The sequence below is a fragment of the Numida meleagris genome, chromosome 2 (genome assembly GCF_002078875.1).
Source record: "Numida meleagris isolate 19003 breed g44 Domestic line chromosome 2, NumMel1.0, whole genome shotgun sequence".
NCBI classification, from domain to species: domain Eukaryota; kingdom Metazoa; phylum Chordata; class Aves; order Galliformes; family Numididae; genus Numida; species Numida meleagris.
Window position 1 is genome coordinate 14354349 of NC_034410.1, and position 25266 is coordinate 14379614.

The 25266-nt window shown below is 47.7% G+C and overlaps 1 protein-coding gene across 4 annotated transcripts in view; it reads right to left on the minus strand.

Moving 5' to 3' along the window:
- Positions 1-25266, minus strand: part of JCAD (junctional cadherin 5 associated) — a 56835-nt gene that overhangs the window by 11922 nt on the left and 19647 nt on the right. The window contains exons 1-2 of one of the 4 annotated variants that reach the window (XM_021387068.1): positions 14868-14967; positions 3474-3829 (exon numbers count right to left, since the gene is read on the minus strand). In XM_021387068.1, the coding sequence (XP_021242743.1) occupies positions 3474-3769 (296 nt within the window). In that variant the 5' untranslated portion in view covers positions 3770-3829; positions 14868-14967. Of the gene's footprint in view, positions 1-3473; positions 3830-9724; positions 14573-14619; positions 14822-14867; positions 14968-25266 lie in introns of those variants that run through there. The other 3 variants (XM_021387069.1, XM_021387070.1, XM_021387071.1) reach the window with 3 other exon arrangements.

The following is a 25266-nucleotide window of genomic DNA, read 5'->3' on the forward strand; positions in this document are numbered from 1 at the left end:
TTGAATATAAAGTGAAAACAAATACTTATCAACCCAAGTATAAAAACATTGGGGGAAGGCAGTACGGTCGACAATAATATTGAGATTTGCAACAGCCACAGCCAACAGTACAGAAACGAAATGGGCTGGCTGTTTAAAGGCTTTAATAGGAAACTGGGAATGGGGAAGGAAGCATTATTCAACTCCTTCCTAGGAAACCAGTAAAAGAGCAGTTTTGGTTAGTTTGCTTTTTTAAAGACAAACAAAGCTCAAGCTTAGATTTTCATTAAAGTAAATTGGCCCTAAGTGAGAACAGTGCCAGTAACAGAAAGGGTGTTCCTCCATTTATTAGAACTGTTTAAATGGATTAAAACTGTTACAAATATTAAATTTATTTTTAAAGATTAAACAATGGATAGCTGGACTCCGATAATAAACTTCCAAACATGATACAAACAGTCTATCTCATGGTCATGCAAGTGTAGAAAAGACCTTTAAAAAGAGGTATTTAGAGCATTTAAACCTGATCTTTTTCATGATCTTTTCACTAGGCAGAGAATGCATTCTCTCCAGCTCCCGGGTCAGGTGCTAGAAGTGGTTAGGTGCAGCCATCCAGGGATACAGAAGGGTCCCCTGGGTCCAAGTAGGAAAATTAAAATATTACAATCTCTTTTCTGAAAGTCCTGCTTCAAACAGATACCATGCCTGCTGTCAGAAAGTGCTTGGAATTAATTCTGTATAAAGTTAGTGAGAAAACATTTTAAAAACAAACTGTTGCTGGCTCTTCTCAGTAAGGGAGGCCATCAGCCCGCCCTACACCGGCTGCACAACCACATATCACTGAGCTGATGCCCTCAGAGCAAAGGCTCACGGCTTCCCCAAGGCGATGCTGGACAAGTGGACTCACCAGAAGCAAAGGAGCATGGCAGAAGCTATGACATCAAAAAACTGCAGGGCTATACAGAAACAGCATGGGATTTTCTGTCCCAGTGTGTAAGCAGTAGGCATCAGGCACCCAGCTGCTCAGGGCCCAGGAGATGTGGGCACTGGGGCATATTTTTTGCCCAGCAAGGAGGCACTGTAAAGAACTTATTTCCAGGATTTGGCAGCAAGGAGGAAAAATTTCAGAGAGCTTTTATGGACACTGGCAACTTCTGTTCTATTTTGGGATCCTATCCTCACATACACTCATCCACTCTGAAACACCAGTACAGTCTTCTAATTTTTGCAGCAGGTGACCTCATTAATGATACTATCTACTTAGCTCTAAATTTGCTAGCTACTAACATAGTTCCTCCCACACAAATAACGAAGCAACGTGCATCTCCTCCTCACTCAGAAAAGCAGCAGCCATTCTCCTCCCGTGAATCCTCTCTTCTCTACCACGGGGGCAGCTTCTCCTGTTCCAAACCTTTACTGTGTGGCCTCCTAATGCTCAGCAAGGATGACGGCGACAGCCCTACCAGCACCTGGTTCCCTGCTTGGAGAACAGGATGGAACTAATCATCACACTGGCAGAACAGTGAGACAACCCCAAAGTGGTTCATCTCTCAAGAGCAGTGTCTGGATGGCTGTGTCTCTTCTCCTGAGTTTTAAAACAGGGAAAGCCAGGGTCTGGCCTAAGGAGATTGGGGCTGGGGGGTTCTCACCCTGCAGTCTGGCAGTTAAAGCACAGGTGCTGCAGCACCAACACTGCAGTGAGCTTTACTGCATCTGGCCCAGTGACTGCTCCTGGGCAGAGCCAGCACTGCGCTGTGCATCCAGGGATGGCAAGGAAGGGCCAGCTGCTACAGAGGTTCTCCCTCATTCCTAGCTGTGAGTGACACGTAAGAGTTCCCAGCAGGTTCACTGGGAGTTGCAGTTTGCTTAACAATAAGAAGAAACTTCTATTTTTGTTGAAGTGCGACAAAGTCATCTACAGGGCCATGATCCCTATTTCATGTGAAAAAGCAGATTTTTAGAACCAGGATACCATGTTTATTATGCTGTAGGCTGACAGATTCCTCCCCTTGCATTCTGAAAGGTTAGAAAGGGACACTCCATCTGGCAGGAGTTTTGCACTTAGCCTCTCCTCACCATTGCAGATGCCACTGTCACATCTCAGACACAGGGCAGACAAGTAAGCCTCTGCCACGGCTTTCTTCACTTCACTGCTGTTCAGTTCACCTCATTCCAAGCACACCGTGAAGGACCCTCCTTACCACCATTACGCAGTGGGACATGCCGCCTTAGCACCGCCTTGCAGAGCTCCCATCCATCCCTGCCCGCTATTCCAGCTGGCAGTCAGGAGCCACTCCTGCTACAGGCAATTGGCCTTGCAAGGGAAAGGGAGATGAAGGGGATGGGAGATGAAGAGGAAGAGCAGACAGGCCCAGCAGCCAGGGGACACATGCCTTTGCCACGTGTCACTGAAGGTCTTTGAAAGAGGACAAGGTCCCAAGGCTGGAGTATTATGTCCTGCTTTCAGTTTCAAGCCTGTTCTGCAGGAGGAAGGGGCTTTTCCTCCCGAACTGCCGTCACAGCAGGGCTGGATTCCAGTCCTGCTCTCACCCCTTTGCTTTGTTCGTGGGGAGCACTCAAACAGCTGCAGAACAATGCTGGGCCGCTGTATACACACAGCTCTTCCTGCCCAGCCTGCCCCAGCCCCGGTGCGCACGTACTCTGCAGTGAGCGAGCCATGCCGGTGCTAGCGCACGTCCTATGGAGTGACGACAAGAGCTTCCACTGGCTTTGAGCAGCTTTAAAAAGAAACACAGGCACCTCCTTGTGTTTACTCCACAAGAATGGCCTCAGGAAAACAAGAAAGTCCTCTGTGCATGGAGGAACACCGCCCAAGAGCTGCACATAGCTGAATCTACCACCACACCAGGGCGCGTACGTGGCAGAAGAAGCTGGGTTTGGGTTTTTAAAACTGCTCCTTTACAAAAGGAAGAGCTTTTGTCCCTTATGTCTTACTGCACATGGACTGAGCTTTCCTAAGGCCATCAGCAAGGCATTTCTGAGACAGACCGTATTAGTCAATGGTATTTTCCCTCACCCCAGCATTCTCAAAGCAGAAGCTAAACGGAAGTGTTACCTCTTCACGTGGACATATCATAGAATTTTAAGGTTGGAAAAGAGCACTATGATCATCTAGTCCAACCGTCAACCCATCACCACTATGCCCACTAATCCATGTCTGCAAGTACCACATCTACTCTTTTACTGAATACCTTCAGGGACTGTGACTCCACCAACTCCCTGGGCAGCCCGTTTTAATATCTCACCACTCTTTCTGAGAATAATTTTCTCCTAATATCCAACATGAACCTCCCCTGGCACAACTTAAGGCAATTACCTCTCACCTCTACTTGCAGTGCATGGAAATAGTCACACTGGTATGGGAGCAGGAAAGAATCACAGGAAGATGGTGTCAGGGGTTAGGGACATGCTCAGTTATCTGCCAGAACCAAAAGAAAGAGAAAGCAAAGCCATGGCACGATGCTGAAACTTACCCCCCTTCTGAAGTATGAAAAGTGGACAAACCCTGAAGGTCATGGTGGTAACCAGGACCCGCTTGTCTCCCTTGGCTCCCATGGCTGCTTTCAGTACTGCTCGAGTTGGTTTTCGTCAGAGGCTTCTTGCAGTAAGTAGCTCTTGGGTCTGCTTCGAAGCCATTCAGTGTCCTCTGAGCAGATCTGTTCCCTGCAGCTTCGTGCCGGTATCCATCATATCTGTTTTCATATGAAGCAGGGGGATTTTTAGACAATTTGTATCCATGAGAAATCAGGAGGTCCTCCACACTGAACATATTGTGCTGGTTTCACTCACAGCTGTGCCATCAGAAAGCTCTTTCCAGCAAGACCCATCACTGGAAAAAAATCAAAGAGAAGACAGCCTTAAACAAGGAGAGACATCCCTGATCCGCAGGTAGGCTGCTAAAGACGAGGGCTTCACTGGTCAATGCAGCTTTCAGATTTTACTGCAGGATCTTCAAAAAACCCTTTGTCAGAGGTGAGCCCACCATCTGAGTCAAGCCTTTGCCTAAAACCCAACTTCACTCCTGTCCTGGTGAGATGTGCTCTGCGTTATGTTTCAAGTCAGTGTGGGAGGAGGGGATGGCCTACAAGACAATGTGCCACTCCCTACAGCTCTGCATATTCCCATTATGAAAAAATGTTCACATGAATAAGGACACTATTTGCATGAGAACCAAAATTCATGATGCAACCACATGAGAAACCCAGGTAATGCCATGCAACACCCCAGTTAAACAGCCTTTTTTACAGATGATTTTCTCCTTGGCCTGTGTTGACCTGCTGGAGTCCAGTATTCCTCACCCAGAACAACACAAAGTCTAATATTTCAAGGATGCTGTATTTTTACAGTCCACTTTCCCTGTGAAAAATGACTGAAAACAACCTGAGGTGCCTGTGGCTATTGTGTCTCGATGATTCCAACACACAGGACAGTCAGGATTTTTCTCTCCAGTGACAGCCCTCAATTCTTCACCAACTACACCAAAGATTCAGCAAAATGAATAAGCTGGCTGGAAACATCGCTATTGTCTGCACCCCTCTCACATCTTGTTATGGCAATTACAGGATACCTATTCTTCCATAGCTCTAAGACGACTGGAAGGTAATGATCTACTCTGTAGGTTGTGCGCAGTGAGGAACCAATTCTGGGACGTTCCTCCTTGCTTGAACTGCACTACAAGATAAAAAAAAAAAAAAGGTGCATAAATGAGAAGTGAAACACACCAAAATAGATTTGTTATGTAAAACACAGAACAGTCGAGATGATTTTCCCCGCATAAGCTCTTCATCCGACAGGCAGGGTGCGTGCTGAGCATCCTGCATAGCAGCAGCTCTACCTGAGGGACAAGAGCTCTCACTGGCAGCTGCTCAGAAGGAGAATGTCTCTGCAAAGATCGTGAATCACAGAATCAGAGAATCATTACAGTTGGAAAAGGCCACTAAGATCATCTAGTCCAACCATGAAAAGCAAATGCACGCTATACACAGTGCTCTATTGCTCTTCTTGGGCAAGAGGAAGGCAAGAACTCTTGTCACTGTTATTTCCAATAATTTACTTCAGATGGAGCATTCATTAGTGCTAAATCTCTCAGGCTACCCATGCATACAAGTCAAATGGCAGTGCTCCATGCATTACAGCATTACACACCAGCACCTCATCCCATTTTTGCTCCTGTCCTGTCTGCGATGCTCCACAGCCCACGGTTTTTTATGCAGAAATACATAAACATACATAGTGCAGAAATCCATGAACATTTGTAATGCAGAGCCAAGATGTGGCCAGTAACTTGGAAGGCTTGCAAAAGTGGCTTTGCAGCCTGCTAGCCTGCTTAGCATTTAAACCGGTTTGTCTCTGGAGCTTAATGAATCTCTTCCCTCTTCACACACATAACACTACACACCCTTTAAAATAGAAAAATAAAGCCGTGGTGAAGATAAATTAGGAGTATCCCTTGCTTGGACAGGGTTCCAAACTCCTGGTGAGCAGGCAGGCAGAGAGCAGGAAGGAGCAGACCATTCCCTCCTGCACGGCTCTGTGGGTTATTTTTGAACGCTAACTTAAAAGGCTGATTTTCCATCCACCCCCCGCCCTAGACCATGTGAGGAGCCAGGTAGGAGCTGAGCAAGGGGAACAGCTGGCTGCTAGAGCCATTCATCCTCCGATGAGAGAAAGATCCAATGTGACGACCAGGGAGAGCAGAAAGCCCATCGGAGCGCTCACAGGTGCAAGGAAGAGCCGTGCTTTTCCTGCTATTATTACCCGGCTGGCGCAGAGCACTGCTTAACTCCCTCACTGCCGCTGCAGGGACATCGGGGAGGCAGAGGGAAGAAGTGAGAACCCACGGCCACGGGCTCAGCTCCGCTCCTACTCCTGGTAGGGAGCAATGGGATACCCAGTGTGTTGGCACCCAGCACCCACAGGGACACAAGCTGGCTTCCCAAAACCAGTCATGGCGCTGGGATGCTCTTCCCAGCCTCCCTTAGGTAAATAAACATGAAAAATGAATATCAAAGGAGTTGCACTGGCAGGAGTAGCAAAACCGTGGCTGTGGCACGGCCTTGTAAATAATCCGCGAGACTGGGCCAAAGAGCAAAGGCTGCACAGGGCTTCTAATTTGAGGTAAGATCAACAACACTGGAAAACAGTTTGTTTTTCCAGCGCTCATTTGTTTTGTTTGCCAATGACATCAGTGCTCTCTGATAGGGTTTGCTTCCTGAGGATGCCTGCTATCTTGCCAGGGTTTCCGACTTGTCCCCGTCAGCCGGTACAGCTCTGCATTAAACTGCAAACAAGAGCCAAGCTTTTCTATGGAAACTTCTCAGCAACTCTCAGATGCACAGGGACTGACTGTGGTACTGGCACACAGGCATGATGGGACCCCAGCAAGCAGGTTATGGAGGGAGTGTTGGGTGTTATCCACATTGCAAAACGAAGCATGCAGCCATCATGAATTGCCCAAATGAGGGTCCTTCGCACAGACACACGAGGTGCTGCAGCTAGTGATTACACACCTTCAAGCTACTGAGCCTGCAGGACTCCTGCCTTGTCTAATGCACAGGAGAGGTGATGTTAGCTTCATGGGCTTATCTACAGCAATTATCCAGATTCTGTGCTGAAGATGGCGTTACTAATAGGCATGTGAATTACAAACTGTGTTATCTAGATGGGTCACAATTAAACTAGCTTATCTTCCCTCATTTCTGCAGAGTGTGGTGACATTATTCTTGTTTTATGTCAGATGAGTGCCACACACAAGTATTTATGTAGACAGATTTAAGTGAAAACTACCCTCTCCATTCTAGGCACCCAGGCTGACGTGTCTGCACCCAGATTTTTTCAAAGCATAGCTTTAAAACTGGGCAAGATACTGCCAGAGAGCCCAGTGCTCTGCACGTCCGGCCACACGTGGGAAGCCAGGTGACAGGAGCCCACAAAGACATAGAATCATAGAATCAGTAAGGTTTCAAAAGATCTCCAAGATCATCTAGTCCAATCATCCAACTGTTGACCTATCCCGACCATGTCCACTAAACCATGTCCCTCAGTGCCACATCCATATGTCTCTTGAACACCTTCAGGGATGATGACTCCACCATATCCCTGGGCACCTGTTCCAATGTCTTACCACTCTTTCTGAGAAGAATTTTTTCCAAATATCCAACCTGAACCTCTTCTGGCACAGAGGCTGACCCCCAACTCGCTACAACCTCACTTCAAGCAGTTGTAAAGAGTGATAAGGTCTCCCCTGAGCTACCTCTTCTCCAGACTAAACAATTCCAGGAATGATGTGACCTAAGAGGCTGGCTGCAGTAATTTCTCTCACTCTCCTCTGTCCCTTTGCCCAACTAGCCCAGGCCCAGCCCTTTTGTCCAGGCTGCCCCCACCTTCCTCTTGTGCCATTAACTTCTCGCCTCTTTGCACTCTGGTGCCTTCATTTCCCAGTTCCTTGGGAAACCAAGGAGGAGTTCACCTGGGAAAAGCAGGGGCTACACAGGTACGCTCTGCTTACACATCAGTAGGAGAAATGAGAGCACCAGTGCTGTCCCTGAACCCAAGGCTGTGAGATGCTGATGGATGTGAAGACAAAATCTCAGGAAAACAGAGTGACTGGAATCAGAGATCCACCTGCTGAGAACACATGCAGACGCCTCCAAGTCTCGTAGCCAAAGATCCTGTTCCTGAATGTGATGGCACTGCAGCTCTCAATCAAACAGCTGGAAGGTTTTTTTTCTTTCTCGTTTTTAATGTGGGCGAAACAACATTCCTTCTGCCCTTCCTCCTCTCCTCAGTTTTTCTTGGAAATGGTTGAATTAGTTTGGCTGATGATATTAGAATAAATTTAGCCGGAGAGAGACACAACCTGAAAGTCTCAGATTGAGTGATAAAAGCCTGACAGACTACAGCAACAGAGAACAGGTTCCTGGAGCAGAAGTTATAATACTAGATGGGACTGCTAGCTCAGTCTAAATATAACCCTGAGCGACATCCCAGGAGAACATGCAACTCTTTGGCCATTGTAATCCCTCCTGTTTTCTCACTGGTTTTGCATGCATGCATACAAGACAGCTTATCAAAAACACGCACTCAGTAGGACTTCTACCTTCATTGTTTTGTCCTTTTGGAGACACTGAAGTCAGAGTGGATGTATGGGGCAGAGCAGCGCTGCCATGCCCCTGCCCTCCGCTCAGACCCATGGACACTGCCCAAACAGTCGCCTCCACATCTGCTTACTGATAAACACATACATGTGGTACAGATGGAATTCATGTATCTGAAGAGTTTACAACAGTAGCATTCACTACAATCAAATATTAGATAGTTAATGCAAAGCTAGGCCAGGACAGAGATAAAAGAGGTTACAGAAAATTAATGTAAGTTGGATGCATTCCGCTCAGCGGGGCCCAATTAAGTGTATACCAGGAGCGAGGAGGGAGTGGGGAACTCACCAGAGCAGCCTCCGAGCCATTAGCAAGCACCTCTGAGAAATTCAGAGAGGATGGGCGAAGGGCAAACATATTATCTAACTTCAAACAAAAGGAGGAAGGAGACAGAACGGAGGAATCACAGACCAAGCGGCCCGCCTTTGATATCAATTCAGACACATCAGCAACCCTACTTGTAAATCCTTCTTGCAGGTGTCGATTTTCCTGGAGCAGATGGGAGAGGGAGTGAGTGTGTGACCCAGGAGGGGCAGTGCCACTTCCAGCTCCTGCACTGCAGCTGCGTCCACTCCCACACAATAAAGCCATGAGAAAACAGAGAATGCAGACTTGTCAAGAACAAATTAAGTCTAATCAATTTAATTTTCTTCTTTGATGGAGTTGGTAGTGTAGTGACTATGGGGAAAAAAAACACTAGAAGTCTCACACTGGAACAAGGAAAACTTTTGATGGATGCATGTGACAGTCTTACATGCAAACAAGGTGAATATTATTTAGGTATAATTTACTGTAGGTGGGTATACAAATGTTCCAGATCTGTACGCAAGGAATAGTTAGTAAATTCCACGTCGACCTGAAAAGACAGATACAGGATCTGCCTGGAGTCTTGCTCTATTCACTATTTCCATTAATGACTTGTAAATTAGAATAAAGATTACAATTACAAATCTGTGGGGAGTGCTGTGAGCATTTTCAAGGATTACAATTAGAATAAAATCTTAATGAATTAGAGAAGCAATGTGAAGCGAATGACTGAGATTCCATACAGGCAGGTGCAAAGCTGAAGAAGGAAGACAGAAAGGTCTAAAATGGAATGGTGCAGCAAGAGAGTCTCAGGAGGTGAGCCACGGAGAGGTAAGGCATCAGGAGTAGCATAGGACTTGGCACCCACAACGAGTGTATTTGGAGGCAGACCAAGAGGAGCACCTCCTGTCAGGCTGCTGCCTTGTGCTGCAGCCCTGCGCTCAGTGTTGAACCTGACTCCAGCCAGATGCTGCTCCCTGCCAGTTGCTTGCAGGAATTATAAAAGGTTGGCGGATTGTGATCTCATGAGAAAAGGCTACAAGAAGTGGACTTGTTTAGCTGAAGGAAGAGGGAGGAGGTGAGAGAACGAGACACGATAACAAGTTTCAAATATATCAGGCTGCTTGAAGGCAGTGATAATCTTGTCCTGCTCCCTCCAGATGTGGAAATCTGAAGTGATTGGCTCAGCAGGCAGCAGGGGAGATTTAGGTTAGACATTAGGAGTAGCTATCTAACCATGATGACTGGTAAACTCTGCTTACCCTGGGAAACTACAAATCTCCACCGACGTAGCTTTTCAAGAACAAGCTAAATGGACATCTGTCAGGAACAGTGCAAATAAAACAGATCCTAACCTAGAAAGAAGAGATTTTGGACAGAAACTGAACAGTTTAACATTACTCCACCTCCCCCCAGTCCCAAAGGTACTGCTTTGTTAAAAAGCCCCACATCTGTAATTTCTGAGTATTTGACTGGAATTCAAATATCACCTATTTCCTACTTGATTCCCCAGCTGTAGTTTGTTGGCCTCCATTCTCTCCTATGGGCCCAGCTCCCTGGCTTTGTACACCTGTAGGACCAACACCATGGTACCTCCACAAAGAGCTGCATGCAGGTGAGGGCCACCAGATCTCTGGGAGGCCAAGTCCTCTGCAGAATGCCCAGCTGCACAAGAAGTGGGGTCAGAAACAACTTCCCAGCGCTACACATGTCATACACGAGGTGTTGTATAGCAGTTTGGCTTTCTCATTGGAAATAACTCATTTCAAAGAAAATGAAAGGCCTTCTGTACAAGATTTCCAGTCTTATTGATAATCACCTTACCTGAATTACAATGCAGCTTTCCCCTTCAACATGACTGTGGAAAGTTAAACAAGCACTCCATCATAACACGCCACCGATGCCTATGCTGCCCCAGACAGAGCTCCAAGACAGTTCCCACTACAGCCAACACCATACTGAGGGCTTCCAGTCCACTGGTGCTAAATGCATCATCATCCCTGCGGGCTACACATGAAGATGTGCCAAAGTATTGCTGGCAGATAATTCAATGTTATGTTGGCTTCACATCTCTTCCCAGGGCAGCATGTTTCATTCATCTCACAGAAATGAAAAGGAAATCTGTGAATTTTGTGTTTCACCCTCATTATCTGTGGGCAGCAGGGTTCACATTTTTTCCTCTAAATGCAGAGATTCAGACAGGGAAAATTACAGCTCACATCCTCTCTACATTCCTTGAGCAAGAAGTCCTGACTGAAATCACCGAGGAACTGTGCCAGATGAACCCATGAATGAACAAATGAGTGACCCAACGTGTCTCCAATAAAATTAGGAAGCACGGAGGAGGAGAGGAGTGAGTGTTAAAGAAAGAGCTTATCTAACTGTGAGCAGGTACTTACTCTTGTCTTTTATCTCGCTGGCACAGATGCATCAGCAAACCCTTGGGGGCAGGAGGGAGAGCAGAAGGAGCCTCCTCGGCTGTGGGAGGGCACGGAGGGAGTGCTGCCTGCCAGGCTCAGTGCCCCTCTGCTGTGCCATGGGCAGAGTTAAGGGCTCGCCTTCCCAGATTTGCCAAGAAAAAATGGTACCGAGCAAGATTTATTTTTTGCTAAAGTAATGTGGGTGTCTGAGTATTCGGTTCACACAATGATGCATAGGCAGGAGTTTGTATCTGAAATAGTGTTGATTTTTAAATTTGCTGCAGCCCAACCCAGCACCGACTGAGCATTCATTGGTTGAGGCTCCTAAACATCCAAAGAGAAATAAATGCATCAGCAGAGAGAGGAAACATCCATGCAGGGACAGACACCACTCCTCATCCAGCCAGCTTTTTGAAACACCAACAGCTTGCTTCCACCGATGTCAGTGCAGTAATGTGCTGCTCTGTCATCGATCCAGGCTTTTTTCAGCAAAGGAGAAATAGTTAAAGAGCACTCGCAGTTATTCTGTCCCACAGATATAACGACTTCTTAGACCAATTGGCAGCATATGGTGCATTTCCTCAAATGACAGCTTTTGTTTGTCACAAGAGGAGAACGAATAGTACATTTATTAAACAAAACATAATAAGCCAACTCTTTCCCTCCCCGAAAAGAACTATAGAAGATGGTGTTTTTCAGAACTCGGATGAATGTTTCCCTGCTGTTATGACACTTCTGTATGGAGTGATCCATCAGGGCTCCAGTGGAACAAAGCAAATGAAATTCCATTTGTTGTTCACACCTAAGAATCACGATGTTAAGGGCTAACCATCTCACCTCAAATACTGATGCACAAAGTGTTAATGAGCTACTCCCACGCTAGGACAGCAGGAGTTTTGTGTTTGTTTTTTTGTTTTAATGTTGTTTTTTTTTTTAAGGAAAGCTCTCATTTGTACAAGCCACAACAAAAGGGTCTCAAGAACAATATTAAATCTTTTGAAGAATAAATTTTTAGTAAGAGATCCATCACACAGCCAAGTTTCTTTGAGGTGACAGTGGCATGACTTCTAGAGCCTGGGATCTGTGATCAAAAGGATCGCACACATCACATCCTACTCATCACAGCAGGACGGGCTAGCCCATCAGCCAGGGCTCATGGAGGAGATCCCCAAACAAACACTTTCTCCCACTCCAGACAGAGCAGAGTGCTCCAAGCCAGGAACAGCCTTCTCCTCTTTCAAAGAGATAAGGGCTATGTCTGTGGGGTAAATAAATGCATCTGTTTGTTTATCCACTTTCAGACATCACCACCCTCTTCTGTGTTGTTATCCCTTTTATATTACCCTTGTATGTGTAATCGAGTGCCCTCTCCTCTGGATTGACCCTCTGCTTCTTCCTGTATTATATACGTCTTTGATCTTCCCCTCCTGCATCTGTGTGTCCTGCCTTGGAGTCTCAGCAGGATTTCCCCTCGACCCCTTGCACTACTAGAAAATAAATGACAAAGTGGTGTTTGCAAGCAAAGCGTAGAAAAAAACAGACAATGAAGAAGCCCATGCTCACCTCCCCTGCAGTAGTAGGATACACACATATGGGGGAAAGGCATGGCACGGATGAGCCCCAAGGACCAACAAACAGCATGAAGAGGAATTATCCTAAAAGTTCTGAAATGGCTGTTAAATTTCCCCCCTTCACCCTGCACTTGGGCACTTTCAAAAAGCAGAACTCCATCTCCAACCTTGTTAGACTAGCCCAAATTCCAAACAGTCTTCTCTTGCTCCACCGTTTGGGATGGCCCAAGTCATTGTCAACTGCAATACACTCGGCCAACAAAGAGGCTACTGCTAATGTTTGTTCTCTGCAGCAGCACAGTGCCAAAGGAATGGCTGGTTATCACTGCATAGATGTGAAAAGATGCCGTCAGTTCACATGGAGACCTTAACAATGGCATCAAGACTGCTGGAAGGCTGACCAGCTCCTTCCTCTGCAGCTGGAACCGGTGAGTAAGCTTCCCCGGCCAGCTCTAGTCCCCTGGCTCTTGGAACAAAGCACAATAGCAAGGTTGCAGAAAGTGAGATAACCCTTTCCACTCAGGCGCTGGAAAACAACATCTGTTAAAAAATAAATAAACGGGTGTAATGGCTTCAGCAAGAGACCCAAAGGATTTCATGGATGCAGCTCTCGGTTGGGTCAACACATTGTGAAAAGCAAATTACAGGAGAACAATTGTTTCATAGCAAGCTCTTCCACCCCTGAACTCCCTCAAGGTTAATTAGGATGGCCTCCAGCCAAATTAATTAGAAGAGAAGATTTGGGCAGGACTTTGCTGCACTCATAACTAGTTCCAAGGTGTCGGAGAAGTTCAGAAACACATCATCTTCCAAACAAAGTCTGCTTGGCAAAGCCCAAGTCCACGTGCGCCGTGTCATTTCTCTGGCAATCAGAAGAAACACTTAAAAGTAACCTTTCCCTAACTAGACGGCTAAGACAGAAGAATTTTCTGCATCCTTCTCACTGAACAATATGCCCTTGTTTACTTCTGTGTGCTTTTTAGGTCATAGGAGGCCAGTGAAACGATGCATCCAAAGAACAATAAACCACTGTAATACTCCGCTTGATACACGCGGCCGGGCAGGCTCCGACAGATCAGTGTTTTCCAGGAGTCAGGGAATACATGTCACAGGAGCGAGGAGAAATCCTGCACATCACCATAGAATGGGAGGATGTAGAAGCAGGGCCCACCCTTCGAAACGACAGAGTATGTGGCATTTGGAAACACACTGTGCCCAGCACTGCGCCCTTGGAGAGCAAGCATCCCGCTGCAGGGAATGGATCTGCACAATTCTGCACCCCAGGCAGTGCCTGCCCCGGTCCCTCCCGCCTCCTGCTGCCACCCGTGCACAGCTGGCAGGACAGCAGGATTTCCTCCAAGTGGTATCTTGGTGTGTGGTACAACTGTAAGAACATAACAGGGTAGGGCAGGTCCTCTGTGATTAGGAACTGGAAGCACAAACTGAGGCTCTCGCGGTGGCTGCATCTCCAAACAGCAGAGCCCTTCTCTGTCATCTATCTGATCATCCGCAGCTTGAAGGTTACTATTTTCCACGTGTCTGTTACTCACAGACAGCAGCAGCTTTGCTGGGCAGAATCAGAACTTTTAAAGCAACAAAGAGGCTGCAGATCCCGCAGAGCAGTGCAGCGGGATGCTGCTTGGCAGCACACCGTTCCCATTGCCACCGGCCGAGATGTGATGTCCCGGCTGCGCGGATCAGACCAGCCACTTGGAATGGTTACATCACATCTCCACTTACAGACATGGGCTGGAGGAACTCGGCATGTAGGGGCCATGCCACAAAAAAGCTATTATTCACATTTCTTGACCAAAAAAAACCCCCACAACAAAACTTTAATAGATGCGAGAGCCTGTTGGCACAGATCCAGGGGCAGAGTGAGGTCGTAATTTGTAATTCTGGGCCAATTATGAAATGACATAACGGTACAGATCTCCTCCCGACATAACCGCTTTTTTCATCCCCTTTGCAACAGTCAATGGTTTGAAACGGCAACGGGAAGGGAAACAAACCCCACGAGCTCTGACCGCTGAGCAGACATCACAACGAGCACAGACCCCAAGAGCAGGCGATGCCTCCGACCCCCACGCCGCATCCCGCCGCCTCACGCCCGCAGAGCAGGGGACCCCGAAGCCACCACGGCCCCGCTGAGCCACGGCCACCCACCGACTCCGGCACTCGGGGTGCTCCGCGGATCCGGGGCTCCTGCTCAGGACCGGGGCAGGAGGCGCTCCGCAGGACGCCGTGTCCCGCGGCGGGAGACGGGGGCACCGGGGGCAGGTGCAGGGCGGCGGGACCGTCCAGAAGAGAACGAAGGGAGAGGGACGCCCGGCGCCGGCGGGACGCTTCCCCAGCGCGCTCCCCAGCCCCGAGCCCGCCCGCCCTGCGCCCCGCAGCCGCCCGCCGCCACTCACCGCTCCGCCGCCCGCCGCGGGACTCTCGGGGCGGCGGGGCCGCCGCGCTCAGCGGCCGCGGCAGCCGGGAGGAGCCCAGCCTGTGGCGCCCGCGACCCGCGCGGGGCGGAGCGGGGCGGGCCGGGGCGGGGCGCCCGCGGGCGGCTCCGGGGGCTCTCCCTGCCGCTGGCGCTGGGCCGCCGGGGCCGGGTCTGTGGGAGGCGGCCGAGTCCTGCCGCGCGGGCTTGTCTCCTTTATTTTTTCGCTGTTATTTTGGTTTGCTTTCTTGTTCCCCCGCTGTGCCCACCGCATCCCGCACGGCACATGCCGTGGAGCTGCCACACGTTGGGCCCACTCTGTGTGGCTGCCTCGAGGCACATCCACGTTTCTCCCAAGACCCGTTTCTCCATGTCGGGAGAAGCGTTGCTGTGTTCAGAGGCAGCTCCAGGCGCCGGCCCCGCTGTGGGCTCATCCCGGGATCCGCCGGTCCGCGTTTAATCCGGCTCTGTAAACACCGTCGCGGGGTTTGACATCCAGCTCCGGCTCGGAGACAGGCACGAGGTACTGCCAGCTGAACGCAGCAGCGCCCGGCAAGGCCTGGCCAGCTTCAGGCACCACCGCCCGCCACCAGAGGCCTTGGTCCTGGGCCGTGAGCGGTCAGAGACACGTCCCCTGGCAGTGTGTCCTTCCAAGAAGGTGACAGCGAAGGGCCTGACCCAGGAGTCCTGCCAGGACCCTGCACAGGCAGCCCCGTCCTCCTCCCTCCACTGAGGCCTGAGCACACGGTCCAACTGATAAGAAAATATAAACTTTCCCATCACAAGGAAAACCTGCAGGAAGAGCACAGTGAGGAAGGAGAGGAACTGGAGCACGCCCTCCACAGCTGCTGCCTCTGCCAGCATGGGCTGGTGTGGGCCCAGGGTTCATTCTTGCCAGGGTTCACACTGTGACATTCACCAGCACTTCTGAAGCATCCCCTGCCTCTCTGCCTCCCACCATTTATGCAGCCTCGAGAAACAGATGAATGATTAGGAAACCTATTTTAGATTAATAACCCTCTCAGAAGGGTATGTTTGTGAATCATTTACTTCAGTAAATGCTTGGGTCTGCCAACTGCTCAATGTCTCTTAATTGACTTTTACCGTAGGCCATCACAGTGCTTACATGTGCTCATAAATGGAGTCCTATTCAGTATGTGCTCTGGTTCATAGTAGAAAAGCAAGGGCAGAGGAGCTGGGTGAGGCGTCCAGGGGCCCAGCAGCCTGGTGGTATGGCAGTAGAGGCTAAAACTTTCCACCAATATTCTGTTAAATTTTGTTGCTGTGGTGCAGATGGCAGCAGAGAGGCAGTCTGGTAAAATGGCATCTGACATGGAAGTGCATATGAAGCAATGTGGAACTGAATTTCTCCATGTGGGAAAAATTGTGCCCATTGACATTCATTGGCACTTGCTGAAAATTTATGGAGACCAAACAGTGGATGTCAGCACAGAGAGGCGATGGGTGGTGCGTTTCAGCAGTGGCAACAGGGATGTGAAAGACAAGCCACGTTCTGGACAGCCATGCACAGCTCTCACACCACAAAATGAAGGGTGTCTTGATCAGTTCATCTATGTGAATCAGCAGATTACAACCAGGGAACTGTGTACAGAGCTGAATATCTGCTTCAATGTGTTGGAAATGATAGTGGCAACATTGGAATATCACAAAGTTTGCTCCAGATGGGTCCCATGGATGCTCACACAGGAACAGAAAGAACACTGTATGCCAGTTTTTCAGGACCTACTGAACCAATACAAGGCTGAAGGTGACACTTTTCAGGACTGCATCATTACTGGTGACAAGATGTGGTGTCACCACTACAAGTCAGAGTCAAAATGGCAGTCCATAGAGTGAGCACGTGTGAATTCCCCATCAAAGAAAAGGTTCAAGACACAGCCATCAGCAGGTGAAGTGATGCACACTGTCTTTTGGGATGGGAAAGGGGTGATCCTTCTAGATTTCCCGGAACCCGGACAAACCGTCAATTCTGACCACTGCATTGCAACGCTGACTAAGCTGAAGGCTCAAACTTGCAGAGTCAGGCTGGAGAAGAAGACAACCTTTCTATTGCAACACAAGAATGTCAGGGCTCATACCACTTTGAAGACTACGGAGAACATAGCCGATCTTGGCTGGACTGTCCTACCACACCCACCAGATAGTCCAAATTTGGCACCTTCTGATCTCCGTCTGTTCGGGCCAATGAAAACTGGACTACATGAGCAACATTTTCCTAGCAACGGTGCTGTCATAGCAGCTGTGAAACAGTGGTCACCTCCACTGGTGCAGATATTTACCAGCACGGCGTGCAGGCTCTTGTTCACTGCTGATGGGAATGCATAGCAGTGGTGGTGACAGTGTTGAAAAATAGTGCTTTGTAGCTGCGAATTTGCTCTATCAAATAGTGTTATGTGCTCTTTATATGTTTTGAAGTTTCCATGGAAATAAATAAGAGGCATTATTTTCAGTGTGACATACATAAATGTGGCTGCATTAGAGGCGTACAAACAGGGTCTGCAGAACAGAAACTTGTGCCTGCTGGGAGCACCAAGGCTCAGCCCCTCAGAAGTCACAAGCAGTGCCTGTGAGTCAGGGCTAGTGGTTGTTATAGAGGGAAATCATGGAAAACAGGAACTCAGAAGAATGGGAGAGGCAGGTCAGATGGGGGAAATGCAGATGAATTAATGCCGAGGGACGGGCAGAGGAAAAACATACGTGTGCTGCCCACCAGCCAGCTCTTCAGCCCCAGCACTGATGCTGGCCACTGCTGTGTACTGAGTGAATGGGAAGTCCTGCTCTGCTCGGTGCAAATTTTGGTGTGATTTTAACTGGGTAGGAATAATTATTCCCTGAAATAATCTAACAGCTTTTGTCTTAGATCCAGTTGCTGGGGACCTATTCAGGAACATACGCTGAAATCATCACATACCTGAAGTTTACCATAACTAACTATCCACAGATGTGCTATTAAAACTGTGCTTACTCTTTCCTCTTGCCTGTCCTATATGGCATGCTACAGCCACAATGTGTTTAACTTTCTTAGAACAGATGATATTCATAAACAAAACAGCTATTACACGAGAAGCAAGAAAACATGTCACATTACCCCTCCTGCCAATAGTCACCTGTTTATAGAATCAGCACCTCTTTTCATTTTGGAACAGGGGCTTCAGATACTTTATAGCTTCATCAAGGGAAGCATTGAACATTACCACGCATAGGAGATGTTTTCATTTGTTGGGTTTTTTTTTCTGCATCTTTACCTGTATTTTGATCTGTTATTTGGGGATTCTGTTCCTTAACTACTCTCCCACTTCCTAAGCATCCCAAAGAAGTGAATGGAATAGGCTTGAGTTTGTATGGAATAGAGGGAAATAGTTCACAATACTGGGTGATGACCTCTCTGCAAGGATTATTTAATACACAATTGTTGGTGTCTGCAGGGAGTGTTGGACTAGAGGCTGAACTAATTCGTTGCCAAGCAAGTAGAGCCTGGGGACAGCATTGAGGTCTCACAGTCAGCTCTGATCCAGAGGGGTGGTGAAGGGAGAGAAGTGTCTTTGCCTCAGTCAGTCTTTGGTGTCTGCTGCAGATGTGGAACTCACAGGTAATTGCTGACCTTTGACACTCAGTTCTTTGGAGATAGATACGAGGCAGTGACTGGTGCACTGGTATGGATGCTGCCAGAGAACAGTGGTTCTGTGCACTGATGGAGCATATTTTCCTTTAGAAGTATGGATTCACTGACCATAGAAATACCTCAAATCCTGAAGTGTGACACCTGAATGCATGATGGAGGGAGGAAAAATGGATAAAAAGCTAAAACAGTAATTAATGTGGAGGTGTTGTGCACACATACTGTGTGTGAAGGCACCTGAACATTGTGAAGGCTGACAAAGAGGTTAAGAGGTGTGGTACACAAATTACCCTTCAATTTTTAGCTGATTTACATTTTGGAAAATTAGGTAGTGTTTCTAAAATGTTTGAAGTGCTAAGTATTGTTAAAATAATCCTTGCAGCTCTTTCATTCAAGGACTTGGCTCAGGGTGCTCAGCAAATATTAATGAATTTCTCATCGTAACACCCAGGAGAGGTGGGAAGCTCCAGCAGCAATTACCCACGTCACCCAGATGAGGAACAGAACAGCTAGGCCTTATTCTTCAGAAGAGTTTCCTGACCAAAATATTTGTACAGTCGTTGCAGCTGGAAAGCTCTCAGGAAGGGCTGGGAGCTCCAGTGGGCCTCCCAGCAAGGTGCTGGATTTGGGGCTGGAGAGGTCACTGCTAAAAGCAAGGCAAGATAGAAGGGAAATTGTTGTGAAGTAGTGAAGTATATTGGTGCTGGATCTGTCCTGTACTTCCTAGTTTAAGATGTGCATGTTTACCACCCTACAGAAGGCTGATGCCTGCTTTAGCTCAATGGAAAGAAGATGGATTTGATGCATTAAGTACTAGGGTACACAAATGGTGTCACAGAGACATTACAGCAGCTTAGCTGATGTGCACAGGTGGGAAGGCCAGGGACTGTGATGGCCACATCGTCTTTTCTGCCTGTGACCTGTCACTCATTAGGAAGCAAAGTCTCTCAGACACTGTCAGGTGAGGTCATGGCTGAGAATGGGCATTTGAGATGTATGCAGCCGGGAAGCAGTCTTTTTCTGAGCAAGGTGAGGTTTGGGCTTTATTTCTCAACTCAATAAGCAGCAGTTAGCAGGGGCTGTGATCCCACTGACATCGCTGTGGGACAGTCTGATGAAAGCATGCTTCAAAGAAGGTAAAAGAAGAGTGGGTGGGCTCTGGTTGGAACTCATGTATTACCACAAGAGGTTGATGGTCTCTGTGTAAATGCCCACTTCACTATTATGTGAAGCGCTTGGCAGCTTGCAGCCAACACTCAGCAGTTCGCGAGGTCCTGATTAATATCCATTGTGACCCCAAATTTACTGTGGGGAGGTCAGACAGTGACCTGTTGACATTACAGTAAAGGGTGAGCAGAAATTCAGGTTGCCCACGGGCATCAGCTGAGGATTCTTTGCTTTTCATGAAGCTAATTACAAAGCTACTTTGAAAAAACCATCTTCAGAACAGCTGCAGACATATTCTTAGCAGCATAAATAATTTAACTTGCAAACACATAGTGTGTTTGCTGAGCAGCTTTTTTTTGTGGGAGAACGGAAGCTAAAATAGTGGGGTACCTGATGGAAGAGATGCACTGAGAAAGCAAGCAAAGTAATATAGAAACAGGAAAGGCAGTAGAAGGATTCTTACTTACTTCTCCTGCATGTAGTTAGGCTGTGACAAGCACTGCTGTAAGATTCAACTAAAGGCCTGAGATTCATAAGGAACGAATGAAAAATATGTACAGGCAGCAGCAGAACCCATAGTTGCAGCAGTAAATATCATGAAATGAGACTGGGGGGGTTGCACTCTGCAGCATGCCCTTCCCCAAGGACTGCAGGTTCGCACTGGGGAATAGGGTAGCAGCACTGAAATGGTGCATTTTAATACAAATCCACATACAGCATACAGTAAAAAGGCTCTTTTTATGATATTTTGCAGCATAGTTCCTATTAATTCCATAAGGATTTAAATAACAGCTGTTTAACTTTTGCTTACCAATTTCAGCCTGTAGCTATAGCAATATTAAATTTTAAAATCATTTATTTCAAAGGCAATGCCTTTCTTCCTGAAATATTGCCTTCTTGCCACAGATCAACATGAGCTCGTTTTAGGGGATGTTGAGGGCAGAAACTCATCTATAATGGGCTGCTTTCTTGTTTGCTTTTCTGTAGAAGATGTGGAGCACTGTGGCAGGGGCAGGAGCAGGAGGCAGGGCTGTCTGCAATGGGAGTACTCCAGGAGTTCAACAAGAGTTTGCGAGACCCCTTCATGCCAGGACGTTCCCACACAAAACCTCACCCAAAAAGCTGAAATTACAGTTCTGTTAAAGAGAAAAATGTGAGAATGGCATGCAGTTTTTGAACCAGAAGAGCTATGTTTATCTCCCACAGAACATCCCCTTGAAGGCGGGAGTGTCACCCGGGGTTGAAAGGCGGCCAGACAGCCCGCGGAGGGATGGATGCTGGGACACGGTGCACGGGGAGTGTCTGCTGGGGGGGACGCTCCGGTTATCTAGCTGATATACACCAGGACGGTGCGGCTTTCCATATCCAAACACATCTTGACACTGGAGATTGTGCAGATCCCCGGGCTCTGGAGGGAGGCCAGGGCAGCACTCCCACCCCGCACAGCTCACCGTGACAGGAACAGGCGGGGGACGGCAGAGATCTGTTATCGGGGCAAGGACGTGTCGCTCTGATGTGCCAGGAGGGGTCAAAGGATTGTAGCTTAAATCCATTCTTAACAGAAAAATCTTTTCGAAGTGCCTGACTTCAAGCTGTGAAATCACCCCAGGAGCATGCTGTTATCTGTGGGGGCAGCATGGGAGCACCTCTGCCTCAAGTGTTGGTCCAAAAAAGAAAACCAAGCTGTAAAAAGCATCTCTGTGGCACAACAATGTGCTCACCAAGCTGCTTTCCTTCCCCCTCACACCCACTGGTGGATAGGTTCAGAGGAGTGAGTGGGAGCTTTAGACCCACAGCAATAAACTTGCCAAGCACATGTATATTTTGGTCCTGAATTTAACTCTTATTCCCTCTCATATTATTTTGCAGCAGGGGTTGTACTTACATGATACTGCTGTCATCCCTTTTCCTAACTAGTCTTCACTTCCAGTGCTACTGGAGGGACTGGAGAGGAACCAGGAACCAGAACTTTCTTCAAGAAAGTGCTTGTGCCAAGAGCTATCTGAGAAACATTATGAAAACACACTTTTGCTCAATAACCTGTTAAATTACCGAAACTGTGCAAAGAGCCACAGCACCAACAGCACAACATAAGGTCTTCAGGTGCGTAGGGGGTGTAATTTAGTATGAAAGTTCTTGAAGGCTATCAATTTCTTAAGTAAATTTGTGGCAGCTGATACTGATATTACAAATAAGCCTTGCTTGGAAGGTGAAGAACTCTCAGATCTCACACCAAAATGCTTCTCTGGTTAAGCTGAATTCTTCCATTTCCTTCCTTCTTTCCAGCACCTGACGGAAAATGGAACCGAGGACCAAAATAATAAAAAGCTTTTATTAGGCAAAGCCTTGTTCAGATTAATCAGAAGGCATCAGTATGCATTCTACTAGGTTATTGAAGTCTGAGGCCGCCTCCTCTACACCTCACGCAGCCCACTTGAATTGCCAGAGGGCTTTCAGGCTCATCAGTGGAAATTACACCTATACTTGTGTTGTACTTTCTTTGCTTTAGATCAGAAACAACCACCATGGAACCTTAATTTATCACAGCCTTTCTTTCCCTGGCTGAAGATTCCCTCCCTATGTTTGGAGGCACTGCAGTGCAGTAGAGTGCACACTCTCTCATCAGGAGGCAGACTGTGTGCTGTGCTGTGTTTATACCGTGCGCTCTTTAATCCCATCACTGGACTGCCCAAACCCAGTCATCCCCACAGATTAGTCCTCACTCTGGGGGTCCCATACCCCCCTGCCCAGACAAGGGGGACCTCATGAGATCTCACTTCACCTAAAAGTATTGCAAAGACCCGAACCTAGGAGATCCTTTGTTCAAGCTGTTTGAGGCTGTTTGTCCTCGGGAAGCTCTGGGAGAAAAGCAGCCAGTCAGCCTCTGAGTGAACTCCTGCCTGAAATGAGATTAAACACTCCCATGCACATGCAACTTGGAGTCAGGCAGACAACATCGGGGAGCTGAACTGCATCCACTCCAAGGAGAAAATTGAAATAGAAATGAGTCTTCTTCCTTCATCTCTGTCTTTTGTTGTGCCCCGCAGGCAGCATGCACCTGTGACCATGTGTCCTCCAAAGTCAGTGTACGCTTGCCTGCAGAGAAAAAGGCAGGCTTTGTTGTTTATTTCCAGTCTTTACCAGACAAGCCTCTGTTCTTCTATTCAACATGAACTCCTTGTTCTTGAACACCTCCAGGGATGGTGGAGTCACCGTCCCTGGAGGTGTTCAAGAAACGTTTAGATATAGCGTTGAGAGACATGGTTTAGTGGGGTTATTGGTGGTAGGTGGATGGTTGAACTAGGTGATCTTGTAGGTCTTTTCCAACCTAGCTAATTCTATGATTCTATGATTCTGTGATTCTACTTATATCCAGTAGTGCACAAGTAGTCTGTTACAAGAAGAAAAAAAGTATTCTCAGAAGGTGNTGATTCTATGATTCTATGATTCTATGATTCTATGATTCTATGATTCTATGATTCTATGATTCTATGATTCTATGATTCTATGATTCTATGATTCTATGAGTAGCACCACAAACAAAGTAACCGCTTGACACACCTCAGAAGGGAGGTTCAAGAATGAGTCGCCACGATCAGTTCCTTGCAAGTGGTGACTCTGTATTTATGGAAAGAGGCAAGCCATCACTGCAGAAACAACACTACTCTACAATGTTGTCCTCTGCCTCCCAGGAACCATCTTCCTCCTTGACGGGGCCAGAGGTGTGGGTGGTGGGAGCTACTCATCTTGTTCAACACAAGGCAGTGGAGGTTCTCTGGAGTGCCCTGGGCTGATGGTGTTGCAGTAAGGCCAGTGAGGAAATCTCTGCTGAAGGGTTTTTCCATGTAGGAGTGATGAAGGAAACAGCCTGGGGCAATGACACCATAACCTAGTACAGCTGTTTCTGCAGTGATCATCTGTTTGCATCCTAGGATGCAGTAAAAGAGCAGCTTGGAGCATTTGTGTTGCTGCTTATCCTCTGTCTGGGCTGTTGTTAAAACTAATGCAATGCTCACTCAATGAAGTGTTTGGGATGAGGTCCAAAAAAGCACTTAGGTGCCTAAATCCAAGACAGCAATTCACAGCTGCCTAAAGACTTGGGTTCCCCCTTTTGTATACCCCTTCGCAGAGCTCCTTTAGAAACCCGGACTTCTGTACCTTAGATGGATCCAGCCACCAGAGATTACCTCCGGCCTCTCTGCCAGAACACCAGGTGAGGTGGCCATGCCCAGAGTCCCTCAGGTGCCCTGGGAATGTGCCCTGGGCTCTGGGTTCAGGTTGCTCGTGCTCAGACTATGGTCAGTGCTATCCTTCCCCACTGGTAGAGCCACCACGAGGGTGGTGCTGCTTGCTGATGCTGTGGGCTCTCTCTAGCTGGAGAGCCATGGTGCGTATGGCACAAGGATTGCCAAAGAAAGCAGCAGGGATGAGTCTGCTCCTGGCCTGGTTTGGGTATGTTTGCCGTGTGCGTGGAAGCTGGATGGGACATGGAGTGCCTGGCTCAGAGCTACTCGTACCATTGCTTGTCAATGATGCTGGATAGATACAGCTTAAAGTCATTTCTAACAGAGTATAAAATGCTTCCATTAACAAACTCTTCTACAACATTTCAGGATATGTCTGTCCATGTTCCTCTTTCCTCAAGACAAAATTCCAATTGGAACAGAAACCCAGTTATTGAACCTCAGTGACTGACCGGGAGCAAGAGAGAGGAGTGTAGCTGCTATTCGGCTACAGTTTATTCATTCTGCTCCTGAAAAAGTCAATTACCTTTCAGAAAGCTCTTTGGAAAAGTGAAGAGCTGAGGTGCTTGTGCTGGGAACTCATTATCTGGGACGGCAGCACCCCGGCCTGCAGCCTGAGTATCTGTTTGGGTGATCTGACAGGCACCTCTCAGGCTTGTTCAGGTCTGTGAGATCGTTAAGCTTTGCCAGGTTTCTCTCGTCTGATAAAGCAGTTAGGGCCCGTGTAACAGACACTTGCACATTTCAGATATACATCTCAGGTAGGGCTCTACAAGCACAGGCTGTTTTTCTCGTTAAGCCCTTCAGTTAGAGCAGTTTACCTAAATCCATATTGGACTGTAAAAGGCATAATCGATCTAACACATACACTCCCGATGACGTCAGGGAGTGGCTGTAACAATCCAGCAGATGAGCTGAACTGATAGCTAGTAAATGAGATGACAAGCAAGGTTTATTATGTTAAACCAGACGCTGTCAGCACCCTTCAGTCCTGCAAAAATGCTCTAATTCTTCATATAGCTATTACTGAAACATATCAAGAAAATGTGAGCTCTGAGCTTCTCTTGCTCCAGTCTGCAGCTTTCTCTTCATGCTTCTACCTGGACAGCCCAGTGTGGTGGCATGTTTCTGAAGCAATTTTGAAGATCAGATTTTGTGTCTTCTCTGCCTGCAGTGACCTTGGCAGGGTGAAGATGAGGGCTACTTTGGAAAGAAAATGGGTTGTCTGCAGGTCTATCCATGTGTATGTATCTGGCTGGGCCCCATGCTCCAGTCACACTGCAGTCCATATTTCAAAGGGACCATCGTTCCTGCTCAAATTACTGGTGCTG